The sequence below is a fragment of the Gracilinanus agilis genome, chromosome 1 (assembly GCF_016433145.1).
Source record: "Gracilinanus agilis isolate LMUSP501 chromosome 1, AgileGrace, whole genome shotgun sequence".
NCBI lineage: Eukaryota > Metazoa > Chordata > Mammalia > Didelphimorphia > Didelphidae > Gracilinanus > Gracilinanus agilis.
The window spans coordinates 420,992,080-421,007,954 of NC_058130.1; the positions used below are offsets into that span (position 1 = coordinate 420,992,080).

At 35.3% G+C, this 15,875-nt stretch overlaps 1 protein-coding gene across 3 annotated transcripts in view; it reads right to left on the reverse strand.

The window, feature by feature from the left end:
• Nucleotides 1-15,875, reverse strand: part of FHOD3 (formin homology 2 domain containing 3) — a 703,058-nt gene that overhangs the window by 335,926 nt on the left and 351,257 nt on the right. For all 3 annotated transcript variants that reach the window (XM_044664978.1, XM_044664968.1, XM_044664960.1), the window contains exon 4: nucleotides 7,796-7,863. In XM_044664978.1, the coding sequence (XP_044520913.1) occupies nucleotides 7,796-7,863 (68 nt within the window). The remainder of the gene's footprint in view (nucleotides 1-7,795; nucleotides 7,864-15,875) is intronic.

Here is a 15,875-nt window from a genome sequence, read left to right on the forward strand (position 1 = left end):
AGTCAGGAAGGCCTGGGTTCAAACTGTGCCTTTGCCACATACTGGTTATGTAACATGGCCAATTATTTTACTTTTCCTTATACCAGGCAGCTCTCTAAGATGAAGAACAGTTGCTGATTTGGATGACTGAAATGAACATCAACAGCAGAGTCCCCTTTAACAGTGAAATAATGAGCTAGAAAGAAAAAATCCTTCCCATTTAACTATGTATGATCACATTGAAGGCTTACCACTCTTAGTATCCAAAAAAATATGCCACATTCACTGTACTTTACTTGGTTATAATTCATTTTTTAATAATAAAAACTATATAACACATGTTTTTCCTGCTATGTTAACCAGTCTTCTCTATTTAGAGTTGAAAGGGACCTCAATGAGCCTAGGAGTCCACTCCCCTCATTTTGCATATGAGAAAACTGGGGCTGAGAGTGTGCCCAAGATCACACAGGTCATAAGTAACCCAGCAGGATTTAAACTCAGGTCCTCTGATTTGCAATTCATAACTCTTTCCACTGTCCCAGAGATAAGCAATTACCCTGCAGGCCAAAAATACTGGATTTTTTTTCTGTATGCAGTGCAAATGGTAAGAATGGGGCAGGAGTGGGGGGGGGAGGGGAAAGATGAAGAAAGAAAGCATTGTGCTCTCTATTGCTTTCCCTTTAAGTATCTTTTGAATTTGACTTTTTTCACCTTCAGTATCCCAGGAATGATGAATTCTATTCTCAGCTGACACTAATTAGATGAGCGATGTTGGCAATGATCAACTTCTCTAGACCTATCTCAAACTTTCTCATCTGTAAAATGAGGGCATTAGACTAAATGACACCCAAGATCCCTTCTACCTCTAAAAATTCCATGTTTACTAAAAAAGGCTTGTTAAGAGGTATAGTAGAGAGGCAGATGCTCTCTAACTCTATTAGCTCTAATATTTTATTCTTCTAAGTACATCTCATTGTCATTCCACTCTACAAATAAACAAACCAATCAAGCCTCAAACCAAAAGCCAATAGCTCCCCACAATGCATCACTCACACACACACACACACACACACACACACACACACACACACACACACACACACACAAAATCCACCACCACCAAAAAAAGATCTAAAAGCTTGCTGAAGGAAATAATAGGGATGGTGGAAAATTCCCCTTCTCTGCTGGTTTCAAAGTACTTCAAAGTATTTTCCTCTAATTTTCTAATTCATGATAGAAAACCTGGTATCAGCTTTGTTTCCTTTGCAGATTCTGCACACAGCATATTACAGAGCTCATGAGATGGCTAGCAATGGAATCATTATAACAAATTCTACAGAAATAAAGTTTAATTTAGAGGTCTCACGTTGTTAATTAAAAATTGCCTTTAGCTTTATAACTCTCTAATCCATTGAAAGCTTATGGGGCTGTGCCTTTGTTATTTTTATTGTTCAAACCAATCTGATCTTACTATTCAGATATTAATTTTATAATAAATCTGTTCTTGGAGTAGACATCTCCTTGGTAGAATGACAACTACCTAGACATACTGTTTTCTGAAATGATGGCAATGAATATGTAATATCCATAAGCATTTATTGAACCCTGATTTCCTATGCCAGGTGACAGAGCATATTAGAAGAAGAATAAGACATGGTCCTGGCCTTCATGAGGCATATTATTTAGCTGGGGAGAAAAACATGAGAGAGTAAAAACTAAAACAACAATATAAACCTAATAACATTTCAGCTTTTCAACAGAAGTGATATCAAAACAGTCCATGATTAATTTCTCAATAAATAATAGACAATGAGGGCTGTTGGAATTGATGGATAGCAAGGTGAGTTGTTTGCTTCTATAATCTTAAATAAGAGCTTCGCAACAGCCCCTCATTTTTTGTTTACTCTTCCTCTAAAACAGATGAACAATTTCCATCTACTATATTGATCTACTCTTCTTCACCCAAAGATTCTCCTCCCTGCTTCTTCATTCATCACCTGTTATAGTTGAGTTGCCTCCATGGCAATACAGATGTGTAGCCTAGGGAGTACTTCCTGGGAGTAATCCCAGATTGGGAATCAGAAAGCATGTATAGAAATACTTTATATCCTATATAGCTGCATATTTTTACCATTAAGTGAGAAGTATGGCCAGGAAACAAACCATAGTAATTGTTGATTATTTATTCTATTTTCTAAGCTCTCCATTTTAAAAAGTGGAAGGATTGGGATAAGGATAGCAAAGTAGAATTTTTCCCCCACTTTCCAGATTCAGACATTTATTCTCTGTTATGTTATCCAGACCCAATAATTCTACTCTCTAGTCATGTTTACAGAATGCCTCCATTCTGCTAAGCAATTTATTGGAGATACTTTAGAGTACATTCATGCATTAGATATGAGATTGAAGGATATAATATTGCAGGTTTGTTCCAACTCTGAGATTGTGTGATACGATGAATTTAGATGAATAAGGAAGACATCTCAGTAGGGATGAGAAGCCTTTTAAAATTTAAATTTTTAAAAATTAAATTTAAATTTAATTTAAATAAAAAATTAAATTTAAGTTCTCGCAATGGAATCATGAATTAATGATCCCAAAGAGTAAGAAAAAAGAGACATTTGTCAAAAACAATGTGGCTATGAAAGGAGTTCTTTAAAGTACTCAGATTTTCAAAGACCATATACAGAATTTGGATGAAGAAACACATAACCAAGGCCTATTTTTTAAAAAGAAGGTCACAGATCTGTAAGAGCATTAACAGGAAAGCAGAAAAGTGAAAATTATCTGAAGCTTCTGAATAATGCTCTAAGGACAATTGAAAAGAGCTTTGTAATGTATGGTAGAGACTGGAATGAAGGTTAGACCTTACCTGACATTTAGAATAGATTTGATAGCCTTAACAGACAACAAAGAAGAGGGGAAACAATGTCATTCTAATGTTGATTCCATAGTCTCTATCTAATAAAACTATCCTCAACCTAAGAGGAGAAAATCAACATAACCAAGAGGGAATTGGAGCTTCAAATAGGTGAAGAGATAATAAGGGATCATCTAGCAGCTTTGAATGAGGTTATGTGATGGTCAAGATAAATTATATACCAAGCTAGGGTAGCCAGCTTATGAAATGATATAGAAGAACGGTGGAACTGTGGCACATATTTTCTGGAAAAGTAAAAACAGGCACAATTTGTCCAAAGTTTCCCAATGAGAGACAGACAGACAGACAGACAGACAGACAGAGAATATGAGTACAGCAAGGGAGCTGATGCTATATTCTGCATCTGAAGTGTTATTATCAGTTCTGGGCATCACATTTTATGGGTACACCGATTAACCCACTTAAACATTTATATAGGAGGACACTCAGAATAACATGGAAACTAGAAACCAAGACATATGAGGAATGGTTAAAGAAAATGAGGACATTTAGCCATTTGTATTAAGCACTTGCTATGTGCTAGCTACTATGTGCTGGGTACTCCCTGATATCTGTCTTTAAATATATGAATGACTATGATGTGAAAAAAGGAATAGACTTATTCTATGTGACTCTAGAAGAGAGCTTTAGCAATAGGTAGAAAAAGAAAATTGCTTAAAGCAAGCTGCCTGCAAAAGAATGGGCTGGTCTTGTAAGGTCCTGAATTCACTATTACCAGTAGAACTTAGAGATATTCTGGAACAATCTCTTCATTTTACAGATGAGGAAATTTCAGATGAGAAGATTAAAAGACTTGGAAACAATGGCATTCTTCTACTCCCCAACACATGAAGTGTCTACTGGATCAACTCACTGTATAATAACCTTCTTAGGTAGTATCAGTGGACCTTTGGGGAATCCTTTTCTTTCTTTTTAAAAAATCAAATCATCTGTCCTATTTCCCCAAGGCCTTGCTAATGTCTAGAGTAAAAATTAGCTAGTATGTTAAACTTGTTCCTCGGAGGGGGTCTACCTTCCCATTTAAGATAATTTATGCAAATTTTAACAGTGGGTTTCTAATATATAAATGTGAAATGAATGTGCTTTTTAAAAAAAAGCATATTGTTTGAATGAAGAGCATGATCTCTCCTTGAGGGTCCATGTTAAATAATAAATAAAACTGGAAATGTCAAAAAAATTTTAAAAGTGGGCTTCTAGAAACAATGCCTTAACCCAAAGAATAACTATGAGGATGGGAACTGCTGTTGCTTTGTGGCAGATGTTCCTGGATAGCTGTTTATTCTGAGCACACAAAAAGGTAGGCTTGTCTGTTTAGTTAAATGATGTATAGCCAACTACAAGAGAAAGGAACTACACATAATAAAAATAATGCTCAATTTGTAGTAAGCGGACCTAGTTTCAAATATGTGCTTTGCCACTTCTCATCTATATCACCTTGGAAATGACACCACTTCTGAGGGCCTCCACTTTTTCCAAGAGGACTGCATTACAGGTGGTCCAAACCTGTCATCCCAACTACCAGAGATGCTGAGGTTGAAAGAATCTCTTGCAAATGGGAATTGGGAGCTGCAGTATGCTCTGCAGAAATGGTACTATCTTAGCTATCATCAATATGGTGACACCACCCCCGCCCCACCCCTGGGAGTGGGAGGCCTCCAGATTGCCTAAGAAGGGGCAAAAAATAGCCCAAGTTGCAGATGAAGAAGATCAAAGCTCCCTTGTCTGTCTAAAAGAAGAGAAATATAAGTAGTGCTTTCACTTCTAGCCTGGGTAAGAGGAGAAGGAGGAGGAGGAGGAGGAGGCAGAGGAAGAAGAGAATGATATTAATAATGAATAAAATGGGGATATTAGATGAGATAATTTCAAAGTTCCTCTCTGTTCTAAATTTATGATCTAGGATTCTCCCTTTATGTTTCTGTATATTTCCTGCATAAGGCCATGTCTTGGATCTAAAGATGTCCAGGATAAAGTTAGGGAATTTGGCCAAAATTATAAGAACAAAGTAAAAGTAAAAACCTCAGTGATGTAAATACTAGAACTCCTAATGGGATAATGGAAGGTTGGTATTAAAGGAATACTCAGTAACTATGGTTTATCTCCAAATGGGAAAAAATAATTTGAAGTAACTGGCCTAATTCTCCTGGCCCTATATGGAACTAAGCCTTTATTTGAAGTCTATAATATTTTTGAAATTACATGGATCAAGGACAAGGGCTAAATTTGGATAGACACTAAAGACGTCACCTCTTGAACCAAGAAACCATAGGGAAAGCTCTAATATGTTATTCAGGTGGGGGAAAAAAGTTATATGCAGTGCCCTAAAAGAAATGAAAGACATCTGTGCTTAATTCAGTCAGTTGAGATAATCACGGCTTTGGGAGAAAGAGAAAATGGGAAGATATCATGAATTTTTGGAAAATTACTTTACACCCATAAGTAAAAAGGAAATAAAAAATAATTTTCTCTCCATCCATATCCTTTTCCACCACCATATGTTAAAAATGAACATTTAGATGAGCTCATGTCTAGTCAGAAAGTTTTTCCAAGCATATAACAAATGTTTATTGCCTTAACTAAAATGTCAAATCACACATGGCTTCATTGTGCAAAAGTAATGACTAGTACCCTCATATAGTACCTCCAGCTAATCATCAAGATTAATATCGTACACAATTTTACCAACTGGCAGAGAAATATCTGTGAGAAGAAAAAGCAAAGCTATACTACATAGGTAAATTGTGTTTTATATTGCCTCATTGCTGACAATAAATTATTTTGGTTAGAATCTGGGGTGGTCCTGGCTTAGAAATTAGAAACCTTGACTTCACTAGGTCTGTCTTTTACTCAACAAATATCAGGTATTAATCTGACTTTTCTGTGGGGATGGCAATATTTGTCCATCAGGAGTTTTTTGAGGATATTGGAAGGATGAAATAATGTTCTTAAAGTTGTTTAATATTTCAAATGAAATATAAACAATTTTTTAAAATAAAATAATAAAGGCCTGGATTCAAATGATGTCTCTGAAACTCTGGATAAGTCATTTAACCTCTTAGTGCCCCACTAAGCTTTCAAAGATTATAAACTGCAGAACAGTTGTAAATCTGCATTGGTGGTGGGAATTTCCTCATCAGAAGTCCCCTACACCAAAGAAATTATAAGTAAAATGGAAAAATATGTATAGGGCAACAATTTGCAGATTATTACAAAGAATCCCCAAAGAGCTTCACAATCATTTGAGAGTTTAACCTGCTCACATGGATAATATCAATTATAAATACCCAATTCAATAACAATTGATTAGAAGGACCATAAAAACCATTCCATCAGTACTATAGGTATGGGCACTATGAATGGACAATGAATTAGGCCTAGAATTAACTAGGAGAAAAAGAACAGGTTGAAGTGCTTTGAAGAAACTGTGGAGTAATTTTATTGACACCAATCTCTTCCTGAAACAAAGGTCCATCTTGAACATTGATATTCTTTCATTCATCTTATACAGCTTTCAGTTGTGGAATAATTCAACTCTAAAAAATAAATATTATAGATCATCTGAAGGACGATGAAGAGATCAAAGATAGGCATAAGTATGCCAGAACATATTAAAAATGAAGAATCAATCAGGAGAGGAACTATAAAAGATATTATCAAGGACACAGCAGACTTGAAAAGGAAGTAGTCTGATCAAGCAGTGAGTTTTAAGAGATAACTACTGGTTCTCTTCAATGTTCCATTGGTATCCACAAAATGTCAGAGTTTAGAGGAGGCCTTCAGAATGTGGGCCGATCACTCTATAGAATATTTAAGAGCAAACAGAGCAAGAAGAAAATATTACAAATATAAAGGAAGAATCTTCAGTGGTTCCCAAACTTTTTTGGCCTACCACCCCCTTTCCAGAAAAAATATTACTTAGCCCCCTGGAAATTATTTTTTTTATTTTAATAGCAATTAATAGGAAAGATAAATGTACTTGTGGCCATCACTGCCTCCCCTGGATCACTGTAGCACCCACCAGGGGGCGGTAGTGCCCACGTTGGGAATCACTAATCTAGGCAATTCAGTGGGTTGAGAGACAGGCCCAGAGATGGGAGGTCTTAGGTTCAAATCTGGCCTCTCATACTTCCTAGTTTTGGGGCCGTGCAAAAGTCATTTTTAAGCCCCATTGCCTAGACCTTACCACTCTTCTGCCTTGGAACATAGTATTGATTCTAAGATAGAAGGCAAAGGATGTTGATTTTTTTTAATCAAACAAACAAATATAGGTAAAAAGCATGAGAAGAGGCACAGAACGAAATTTTGGGCCATGGAACAGTTGTTGGCTGGAGAATAGGTTATGCGCAAAGAAGTAATGTGAAATAAAGATGAAAATGTGGGGTGGTACCAACATTATAGATGGAAGACAAATTAAGGAATTTTGACTTTTGTAGGCAACTTGGAGTCATAAAAAGTTTTGTAGGAGTAGAATATGGCAGTCAACAGTGAATGGACATGATTAAATAGTGAAGTAGTATGATATGCCTACCGGAATTTTTTATGCCTTTTCAAATTATCAATTGGATGTCCTCAGAAAAACTAGATCCTCAAATAAAAGGTGAGAACACATATGGGTATGAAAGTAGGTCTTTTAAAGAAAATATGATCCTCTGCCATAATCATTTGTTCTAATAAGCACAAGAGAATAGGCAAAGTAAACCTTACCTCTGTAATAATAGAGAGTATAATTTCAATATTGACCATCTCAGTCTTATATAGATATTTCTTTACTAAGCTATAGATAACTTTTCCTATTTTCCCTTTGAATGAAGTACAAATACACCTGCATTAAGTTAGCATTCTCCAATTGAGAATTAAGTCAAATCTTTTTTTTTTTACCTGAAATATCTGCTTCAAGGAGAAAAGGGCCCGTCTTAACTCTCGTCCACTGGAGTTATACAGCTTTTCTGAAATAAACAATATAATGTATAACATTAATATTTATGTCTAAATGGTTAATTAAGACACACTCATGATTTGGATTCATCTTAAGAATTTCTAGTAAAAAAGAAATGAGAACTGAGGAAGGACAAATAACAATATACAGGAATTCAAATTGAGGAAAGAGTTTCATAATTGAGAATGGGATAAAAAGTCAAAATATCATTTGATCGTCTCAAGCTTTCAACTACCATCTATACATTAATAGATCCCAAATGTGTATCATTAACCCTGGCCTCTGTCTCTCTGTATCTCTCTGTCTCTGTCTTATCTGTCTGTCTGTCTCTCACACACACATGTACATATACACATCATTTCCAAAAACTTATCAAAATAAGAATTTTTCATTTCTTCCTCAAATCAGAACCTCTTCTCAACTCACCCATTATTTTTTATCAGACCACTATTTTCCCAGGCTCTGTTTTGATGACTCCTTACTTCATGCTCCCCACTAATCATTTAATCAACAAAAGTTTTTTTACTACCTATTAGTGTACTAAGTAAGCATTGTCAGGCCCACAAGAGAAACGTAAGACTAACACGATACATGCCTTCTAGGATCTTATAACTTAATGAAGAAGATAAGACTATCTTTATACAGTTGAAGAATAGTATAAGAAAATGCATAATTAACACTATATAGAATTTAAACTAAACAACTCAGAGAGAACTAACTCTAAGTAAAATAATAATTAAGCTCATCATCCAATGAAAATATTTACATGCAAAACCTCTCCAAGGAATGACAAATGAGGAAGTCTGAAGAAAGATAGAAATAGCAAATATAGTGGGGGTAGGCTGTCATGTGAAAAGACAATAGAGAAAGCTTTTAACAAACATGTCCGAAAATAGATGGGGCCCCCAATTAACAGACAGGACCACATGGGACTACCAGAAGCCAACAAGAAGATTGAAAACTAGCTATCTACATAAAAATGGAAATAGCGAGTACAGAACAAACAGTGATCAAGTTCAGTATATGTGTGCCTCAAATGGGCTGTGATAACAGATGTGGATATGAATATAATTAAGTGTTAGGTTATGCGGTATTAACCATATGTACAATCCTGTTAGATCTGAGAAGCCCAGGGGGAGGCAGACAGCTGTGTGGATTGAAGACATTGTGTTTGTTCAGCTGTCCTCAGTTGCTAATTACTGCTCCCTTCCATAAGGCAATAAAAGCATTAAGACATGTTCTTGATCATTTTTGGTGTGATCTCGCTCCTGGGTGTTTTCGTGATAAAATGTAGAATGGTTATCAGTAGAACAGGGATGACAGAGGGATAATGTAGCAGGATTCAAACAAGTATGTGTGTGATCTGGATACTTGAGTTTGAGTGGATGAAAGAAAAAGAAATCAAGAAAGAATAGGATGTGTGTCATTTGAAAGGTCAATCTGGAAAATTTGGAAGGCCCTGGAGAAGGTGGCTTGTATTTCGATTTGGGAAACTCCTACCAAACTAATTTTCCTAAACTAACACTTTCAACATGTCACTCTTGACTACCCTCTCCATATGTCCATGAACTCAATCAATCAATAAGCATTTATTAAGTGCTTAATGTGAGCCAAGTACTAGGTGACGTTCAGAGACACATAGCTAGTAGAAGCTTAGATGGAATTCTAACCCAAATTCTCTGACTCTTAACTTATATGTCTTTCCAATATAATGAAAGACATCATTTGCTTTAATCCCCTTGTTTTCTTTTTTTGAAATCACCCCCTTCTGCCTTAGAATCAAAAATGATTATCAGTTTCAAGGGTGGTAAGGGCTAGGCAATTGGGCTTAAGTGATTTGCCCAGGGCCATACAGCTAAGAAGTGTCTCAGGCCATATTTGAACCCAGGACTTCCCATCTCCCAGCCTGAATCTCTATTCACTGAGCTACCTAGATGACTCTTTCAGCCCCTCATTTTACAAATAAAGGAAAAAAATGAGGGTCAAAGATCAAAGTCACAAATAAGTCCAAGGTCCATATCTATCACTGTCAAGCTCAGAAATTTCCTCCCTACAAGTATTCCCTAATTATGGCCTTGCCTTGATCCAATGAAAATGAATGATTTCTTCAACATTTAAAGAACCAAATGACTCAGAATAATACAGTAAAAATAATTTTGGCCTTGCAGCTAGAATTGCTTTGTAAGATATCATGGAGGGTATGATGGAAAACTTTTTGCAAATAAATTATAAACTCCTTAAAGGTAGAAACCATGCATCTAATCTTTTGGATAAACCCCAAAACAAAACAAAAACAAATTACAAAAAACAATTAGTCTTCAAAGTCCAATGAACATTCAGTACACGCTTCCTAAAAACAGTTATGAACTTGGTTAAGAATGAGTGATTCACAATGGTGGGAATAACTAATTCCCTAAAACAAAGCATAAAAAAGGTTCACAAGATACTATGACCTTTCCAAATGAATAGAGCTTATTCATCATCAAATATCAATGAATCAAAAGGTCTGGAAAAACCAAAAATGACTCTTTTACGGGAATTTAGAAAGTAATTCCTATTAAATTTCTGAAGCTAGCCTGAGAAAGGAAAATGTTGCTGTCTCTCTGATAGTTTTACCAATTTTACCAGCTATATATGTATGTGTGTGTGTGTGTGTGTGTGCACGCAATATATATATTTTTATATTTATATATACATACACATGCATGCACACAGCTCCCTAGGCTTATTCCCTCTCCCTCTAAATTCCACTTCTCACAACATACCTCAAATTCAGAACAAGCAGGTCTTTGCCAGGACCACCTACACTAAAAGAGAACGCTTTACCAATGGACTACATAAGCCACAGTGCAATTATATGAGAACATGAAGTGGGGTATTCAAAAGATGGTACTCAAAGAGAGGCCAGAATTTTCTTCACTCAGTATAGACGGTGCTACAAGTGTTTTCAGGAAATACATCCATTTGGGGGTGACTGATTGTAATTTGCTTTGGAGCTTGGTCAGAATTTCTGAATTGGCATTATATGGCAACCAGGCACTACAGTAACTACTTCTAATGATAAAAATAACTAACTTTTACATAGTGCTTTAAGGTTTACAAAGTGCCTTACATATATTCCCTCATTTAATCTTCATAATGGCCCTAGAAATTTGGTATTATTATCATCACCATCCCCATTTTACAGTTTGGAAAAATGAGACTGTAGAGTGACATGAGCAGAACCAAGAGAACATTATATATAACTGCAGATTTAATATTTGAGTAATAATCTATAAATATTCACCTCCAAAGAATGAACCGAAAAATGGAAACACAAAAGACATAATCAATCAATTTGTCTGTCTGTCTATCTATCTATCCATCCATCTATCTATCTATCCATCTATCTATCCATCTATCTATCTAAACACACACAAATCTATTTTCAAATGATGCCTTCTTTGGTTTGAGGAGGAGAGGAAGAGGCAGAGAAAAGAAAAAAGAAAAAAGTAAGCTGACAGTATTTAAGTGACTTGCCCAAAACTATCTAGCTCAGAAACATCTGTAGCAGAATTTGAACTGAAGTATTCCTGACTCTAAAACTGTACACTATGCCACCTAGCTGCTACATTAATGGGATAGTTCATTAGCCTTTATGAATTAATATCTGTTTCTACTGCTAACCCTGGTGCCCTCATTCCTCTAACTGCCAAGAACAAATCACAATTGTGGAAATATTAGCAGGACACCTTCTCTAACTGAACAGCCATTAAGGAACTGTTGTTAAAGGCAGGTTGTTTGCCATAAATAATTACATCATTCACTTATTCCTCCTATGGAAATCAAAAGAGGACATGTTCAATAAGTCTGTCCTCAATGACTCTTTGGAATGCTCAGTCTGTCTCAGGTTCTAACTGGTACCACCTAGAGTCCTCAGCTCTTTTATGAGAGCCTATACTGAACTGCCTGCAAACAAAATATAAGCCCCTGAAAAAATATCAGCAAAAGGGACTTTTTCTATCAGTTGAAAGTAAAAAGAATATAAAAATAGCTCCTTTAATCCAAATGGAGTGCTGAATCTAATTCAAGAAAGGAAGTAAGGCAATAGGGCTAATTAAATGTTCTATTTAACTAAGGGGCAAGGATAACAACACATTTTTGTTTGTTTGAAAGTCTACCTAAATCATGACTTAAGTTCACTTTACCAGTTAAACTTAACTAAGGTTTATTAAATGCTTATCATGTTTTGAAAAACAACTGATGTCATATTAGTTTTTAAAATTTAATGATTTTTAATACTCTGAACCTTCCTTTCTTTATCTTATATCCAAAGTCTAATCCCTTCCCCATTATATATTCCATAATTCTCTAGTAATTTCAAGAAGTTATTTCTATTTCTGGTTCTGAAATTTCTTTTAAAAAGCGTGCCTCTTGAAGGCAACTTTCAGCTCAATAAATATTTGATATGCATTTGATAAACCTATCCACTCCCATGCTGACTTTCTAGTGTTAAAATGGGTTTTCTCATTAAAGAAAATTCACTGGTAAAAACAATTAAGTTCATATTTATGGTGAGAAAACAACATTTCAGGATTAAACTGGGGAATATTTTGTTTTGCAATTTTTTCCTCAAAAAATATATCCCTATAGAACAAGAAGGGTAAATAGAATCTCCAACTCCATCCTACCCAGGCCTGTGATAAATTGATTAAAATGAGTACCTCTCATTTCATTGCCAGTGCTCCCTGTACTTTCCATATGCCCCTAAAGTCTTGTTCATAATGTTTCAGGGATGAACTTGAACTCGGTTCTCTTTTTTCAAAGCAGGCTCCACTCTTTTTTTTCTGGGATTATTATACATTATTCCTCTTTACACATGCTACTGTATAGCCAAAATGGCTTTCTTGTTGTTCCTCCAAGACAACATTCTATCTCATATCTGCCTAACTCTAAATAGGTAATCCTAATGCCTGGAATGCTGTCCCTCTTCACCTCCTTACTTCCCTTGAGACAGTGATGGCAAACCTTTCAGAGGGATGAGTCAGGCATGTGGAGAAGGGGAGGGGAGTAGCCCAGCCCTGCATCCCTCTGGCTTTCTAGTAAGGAACTCTGGTGAACTCTGTGCTGGGGCAATGGTGCACGTGCCTACAGAGAGGGCTCTGAGTGCCTCCTCTGGCACATGTGCTATAGGTTCACCTCACATTCCTAAGGTATCTATGTAGAGGAGAAAATACAGTACTGAGCCTGGAGTCAAGAAAGTTCTTTAGTCTTTCAGTCATGTCCAATTCTTCATGACCCCACAAATCATAGCACACCAGGTCTTCTATTCTACAGTATCTCTCAAAGTCTATCCAAGTCTATGTCCATTGTTTCCAAGATACTATCTATCCCATATTCTATAGTCTCCTTCTCCTCTTGCCTTTGGTTTCTTCTCAATATCAGGATCTTTTCCTATAAGGCCTTTCTTCTCATTATGTGGTCAAAGTATTTAAACTTCAGCTTTAATATTTGATCTTCTGGTAACTATTCTGAATTCAATTCATTAAGTATTGAATGATTTATTTTCCTTTTTATTCAAGAGACTCTCAAAAATCTTCTCTTGCACCACAATTCAAAAACATCAATTCTATGGTGCTCACCTTTCCTTATGAGGAAAATCTGAGTTCCAATCCAGTCTCAGATATTAACTAGTTGTGTGACTCTGGACAAAGTACTTAACCTCTGTCTGCCCGAGGTTCCTTACTTATAAAATGGGGATGATCATAATAGTGCCTATTTCCTAGAACTGTTATGAGGACCAAATAGTATATTTGTAATATATGTAAAGTGCTTAGCACAATGCCTAGCTCATAAAGGGTACTAAATAAAGCATCTTTCTTCCTTTCCTCTAGAAGAAGGGATTCCTTCACAGTCTGACTTGTGGTCACCTCCTATATGAGGCATTCCTGATTCTTCCAGATGCTAATGCCTCTCCCCAACTTCAAAGCAACCCATATTTATTTTTTGATATATTTAGTATCTTCTTATACGAGTATATGCTATCTTTCTCTCTTCCTCCTTGCAAAGAATTTTAACTCTTTTGGGGCAGGGATTTTTTTGTATCACAGTGCCCAGCATAGTTCCTGCCACACAGTAGGTACTTAATAAACAATGTTGATTAATTAATTAGATTCCAAATCTGGCCCTCTAATCCACTATGCGGTCTCTCCCTAGTATATTTTATAAAATTGGAAACATCCTGAATTAATAGCCATTTTCATGACTGTTTGATAAGAGAAACTTCCTTAGATCATTTTATAGTATCTTTAAATTCTAAAAGGAATTTTAAAAAGCATTAAAATTCAACTTACTGCTGATTTTGATAAGCATCCTTTGGAAAATTAGTTCAGTTTATATCTTTATGAGAACACATAAAAATAAAACCATCCAACTTTCCATAAATGTCTTTCATTTAAAAAAAGCATTTCCTTTTTTCCTTTTAAAGTACAAGGTGCAATTTTTTCTTTTTAAATTTAGGTAACATATTTCCAACTGCCTTGATTTTTTCAAAGCAAAATTCTTTCCACTCATTTGTTTTATCCTTCTAAATGTACCCATTCAAACAACATTGGCTCTTACTACTGAATTATGTACTTCTTTTTTTTTAAGGAGTCTTCCTCCCTAAATACTCATGAAAGTGATTTCACTTAAACTCTAAAGTTAGATTTGCTCTTTATAATTCCAGTGTTCAAGAATTCACTAACATGCACAAGAATATGACATATTTTGGCTCAATAAAAAAAAGCATGTCAAAAATGATTCTAAAGTTTTTAAAACTTTTTTTTGTTTCATGTATTATAAAACACCAAACTATTCCTATACTAGAAATTCAGCCATCTGGCATTGGTTATATTATGGCATTTCCCTCCTTTGTACAAATTACTGGCAATGGAGTTTCATTTTAATCACAAGAGGCAGCATCTCTTAGCATGCTAGAAATCTATGATTTGTCTTTTTAATCAACTTCTTAACAAATGTCATGTGTTAGGTCTCCTTTCTTACAAGAGAATAATATTGACATTCCATCATGGATGAAATAACAATAAAAATTTCATAGGAAAGGATAGTCTAGATAGGCCAGATCTTTATTTGGTGTTATTCTAAAAGAAAGACAATTTTTTCATTATTGAATACCAGATAACAAAATGTAACTGGAAAGGTTCATTTAAGCTCAACAAACTTAACTTGGAAAAAACCACAAAGCCAAAACAAAAAGACTTTAAAAGTTTCATATTTGATTTCCTACTCCACCAATTTTAACATATATTTCATAAGACACCATCATTTACCCTCTGGAAAACAGGTGGTTGCTAAGTTTATTATTCTCCAAAGAGATCAAAGAAAAAGAAAAAGGACCCATATGTACAAAAATATTTATTTCAGGTTTTCTTTTAGTGGCAAAATACTCCAAACAAACCATGGAAAAGGAAAGCCCATCAACTGGAGAATGACTAAACTAATTATGCTTTATAAATGTAACAGATTATTTCATAATAAGAAATGACAAACGTGATGGTTTCTGAGGAACCTGGGAAGAATTGAGGCTAAATGAAGGGAGCAGAACCAGGAGAACTATACAAAGACAAAAATATTAGAAAGATAATTTGAAAGGATTGAAGATTCTAATCAATACAGTGGCCAACCCTGACTCAGTAGCACTAGATTAAAGAGCTGATCGACTCAGGATGAAGAATGAGACATACTTTTTTTGGACATGGCCAGTTAAAGATTCTGTTTTGCTTGACTAGTCATGTTTTTTTACAAGGATTTTCTTTTTTTTTTTTTCCAATGGGGGAATGGGGTAAGGTACTAGAGGAGGACCTGGGAGAAAGAGAAAATAAATGCTTATTAATTGTTTTAATCAAATAAAAAGATTTTTTAAAAACTGATTTGGGGGAAGTTTATGAGATAATAGTTTATACACTACAAAAATGTTAGATAGATGGATTACTATAATTATCATCACCATCACTAAGGAAAGGAAAACTTAGGGAAGAGACA